This window comes from Trichechus manatus, unplaced genomic scaffold, assembly GCF_000243295.1.
Source record: "Trichechus manatus latirostris isolate Lorelei unplaced genomic scaffold, TriManLat1.0 scaffold00240, whole genome shotgun sequence".
In the NCBI taxonomy this organism is placed as follows: Eukaryota; Metazoa; Chordata; class Mammalia; order Sirenia; family Trichechidae; genus Trichechus; species Trichechus manatus.
Genome location: NW_004444176.1, coordinates 1,919,629 through 1,922,784, shown reverse-complemented (window position 1 = coordinate 1,922,784; position 3,156 = coordinate 1,919,629). Strand labels below are relative to the sequence as shown.

The 3,156-nt window shown below is 43.9% G+C and overlaps 1 protein-coding gene across 1 annotated transcript in view; it reads right to left on the bottom strand.

Annotated features, from left to right (window-relative positions):
* Nucleotides 1-3,150, bottom strand: part of OSBP (oxysterol binding protein) — a gene marked incomplete at its 5' end in the record, with an annotated part of 33,000 nt that extends 29,850 nt beyond the window's left edge. Inside the window, one exon of the mRNA XM_023743205.1 lies at nucleotides 3,017-3,150. Coding sequence (XP_023598973.1) covers nucleotides 3,017-3,150 — 134 coding nt within the window. The remainder of the gene's footprint in view (nucleotides 1-3,016) is intronic.
* Between the last annotated feature and the right edge of the window lie 6 nt (nucleotides 3,151-3,156).

The window sequence follows — 3,156 nt, the reverse complement described above, 5'->3', positions numbered from 1 at the left end:
AAATACCACAAGTGGATGGCTTTAACAAACAGAAATTTATTTTCTCACAGTTTAGGAGGCTAGAAGTCCGAATTCAGGGTGCCAGCTCTAGGAGAAGGCTTTCTCACTCTGTCAGCTCTGGAGGAAGGTCCTTGTCTCTTCTGAGCTTCTGCTCCTGGGAGATCTTCATGTGGCTTGGCATCTCTCTTCCCCCATCTCTACCTCTTTGTATCTCAAAAGAGATTGACTTAAAACACATCCTACACTAATCCTGCCTCATTAACAAAGACAACCCATTCCCAAATGGGATTATAACTACAGGCATAGAAGTTAGGATTTACAACACATATTTTGGGGGGACATAATTCAATCCGTAACAGTGGTGTCTTCTGACTAGAAACTTCTTCCTGAAAAGGCCAGCCAAAACAGTAATTCAATCTCTGGAAGCAGGCCAGGAAAATTAATACTATGGGCCTGTTATGGGAGAGCATGGATTCTACATAAGATTTTAAGTAAAGGGACATCTGTGTAACTGGATATGTAAGAAAGAGCAGGAGTATTAAAAAGAGGGAAGTGGCTTGCCAAGGACTACATATTAGGAAAGTTCTCTGAGGATGGGTCTAGGAAGCACGTGATCTCAGTTAAAAGAAAAGCAGCATTTTGAAAAAGGCATACATAGGAGATTGTAGGTTTTCAAGGCATGAAAAAGCAGGAGGATGACAACACGGCTAAATAATGCTAGAGGGAGATGAAGGACCAGAAAAACCCTTCTGGGAAGAATGAACTACCAACAGAGTTAGCAGGTAGTACTTCAATGTGATTCTGAGGGCAGCACATAGATTTTATAACTCTGGATCCTGCTGCTTGGTTGGTTTGTGGGTGGTATCATCTTAGCTGGCAAAGATAGGCCTATGCATATTTCCCAATATGTGGTTTGGTATGGTTTGGAAGTTTTATCTATAGTCAGACAGGTACCACTTGCTCTTTTGAGAGCAAAGTTAAAAGGAGTTACAAGTACTTGAAAAGACAGCAACATATGTAAGTGTCCAAGATCAATACTGATCAAGACTGGTACTGATCGAAGAATCGACTAGCCTGGATAAGAACTTGGATCAGGAAAAATGACCACACACATTAAGGCCCTCAGCTGATACACAACTTTTGAGAATGGGGCATCAGTGCTAGTATCGACTTATGGGCCAAGTCAGGATATGAATCAAGTAAACATTAGAATGATGGTGAATGATAACAGGAAAACATGAATAGCGGAAAAAGCTGGGCTTTGGGGCAAACTAAAATTTTCAATTTGTGATCTAACATTAACCTGGTAGTCCTGGATGAGCAGGTAGAAAGGATTATAATTAAAATCAATTCTGAATACAATAATGCAAATGATAAACACAACTGTTCACAATTAATGTCATTTAAGCAGAAAGCTAACCTAAGGCATTCTCCACAGTTAGAAGCCAGGTATATGTTCCTATTTCAATAACCTCCAACTCCCACCTTCTAACTCCCCTGTAAATTCTGTAAAATGGAATTGATAGAAAAAATAATAATTCGTTCATTCCTAACTCTACTAAAAAATCCAAAACCCATTGCTGTGGAGTCGATTTTGACTCATAGCGACCCTATAGGACAGAGTAGAACTGGTGGATTCGAACTGCGGACCTTTTGGTTAGCAGCCCAACACTTAACCACTACCGCCATCAGGGCTCCAAAACCCATTCGCTGCCGTCACGTCGATTCCAACTCATAACTACTAGCAAAAGAGAAAAAGAAAAAAAAGAAACCCAGAGGAGCTGCTTTTAACATCAGTGTTTTGGGCTCCAAATTTCTAAACAAAAGATTTCAATGAGAAATGCCATAATATTAAGCAGTCTCCCTCAAAGGAGACTTTTACACTTTTCGTATAAAATGCACATGGTAACCATGATCTATCAACTCATTTGCCATAAATAAGTAATTATCTCTGTATATGATCCATGTAATATTAACTTGGGTTTTGGATTATGTTGGTGTGAACAGAATTGGTTTCAAATCCTGACTCCACCAGGGCCTTGGGAAAGTTACCTATGCTGAGTCTCAGTTTCCTAAGCAGTAAGATGGGACCATCTCCTAACTCCTAGGGATGTTGTTGGGAGTCAATGAAATAATGTATGTGAAACACCAAAGCACACTGTCTAGCCCTCAGGAATGTTTATGTCCTGTCCCCATATAACTTAATCTCTATCTATAGTATCATAAGTAGCCAAAAGGACCTTGTATTCTACCAACAGGCCAGGTTGTGAGTCATCATGAACATTCCAAATAAACACAGCTGACAAGAAATAACCGTAAATCCCTAACTAACCAGGGAGATCCGAAATGTTACACAAAACACTTTATCATTCCCATGGGAGGAAGGGAAGCAAGCAAAAAGAAAAGCAACACTGGCGTGCACATCTCCATTCTGGGCTGTCCCGAAGGCAAAAACATAAACGCAAGTCTTGGACAGATAAGAAAGACAAGGAACAGAATACCCAGGCCACACTGTTGATGGTGTCCTTGTGCCTGAAACATGGAGGGAGCAAAGGCGGGTACATCAAGAACTACCAATAACCTTGAATTTGGGAGACTGGGCACGACAGCTAAGACTTGTCGTGTAACTTCCACTGCAACTTCCTTGGGAGCAGCGCCTGGGTTTTGCCCTATCTCTGCCGTTTAGTACCTAGAACAGTGCCCTCCTTGCAAAACCAGTAAGTGCACTGATGTGCTGGCAGGACCACAATGCAAGAGTAGATGCTTTCCAAACTACTGTTGACTCCAAAGGCTAAGGGACGAGGGGAGGGTACAGAACCCGGGGTGGGGGGTGGGGGTAACTCAGGTAGAGGGGCAAGTTCTGGGGCTTTGGCTTTCTTGATGGTGGACTAGTGTCGCCGGCTGTCAATCCGCGCAAGTGACAAAAATGGGCCTGGGGCGACCGTGGCTGCGGGGCCGGGGCTATCGGCTGAGATGGGGGAGGCGAAGTGGGAAGCTGCGCCCCGGAAGCAGTTACCTGTAGTAGCTCAGGAGCCCGTTGCTCAGCACGAACCACCGCCGCTGGTAGCCTTTGATATAATTGGTCCATTTGAAGAGCCAGCCTTCTCGAGCTGAGCCCGAGCCGCCCGAGCCCCCAGCGGGCGGCGCAGGGGCCGG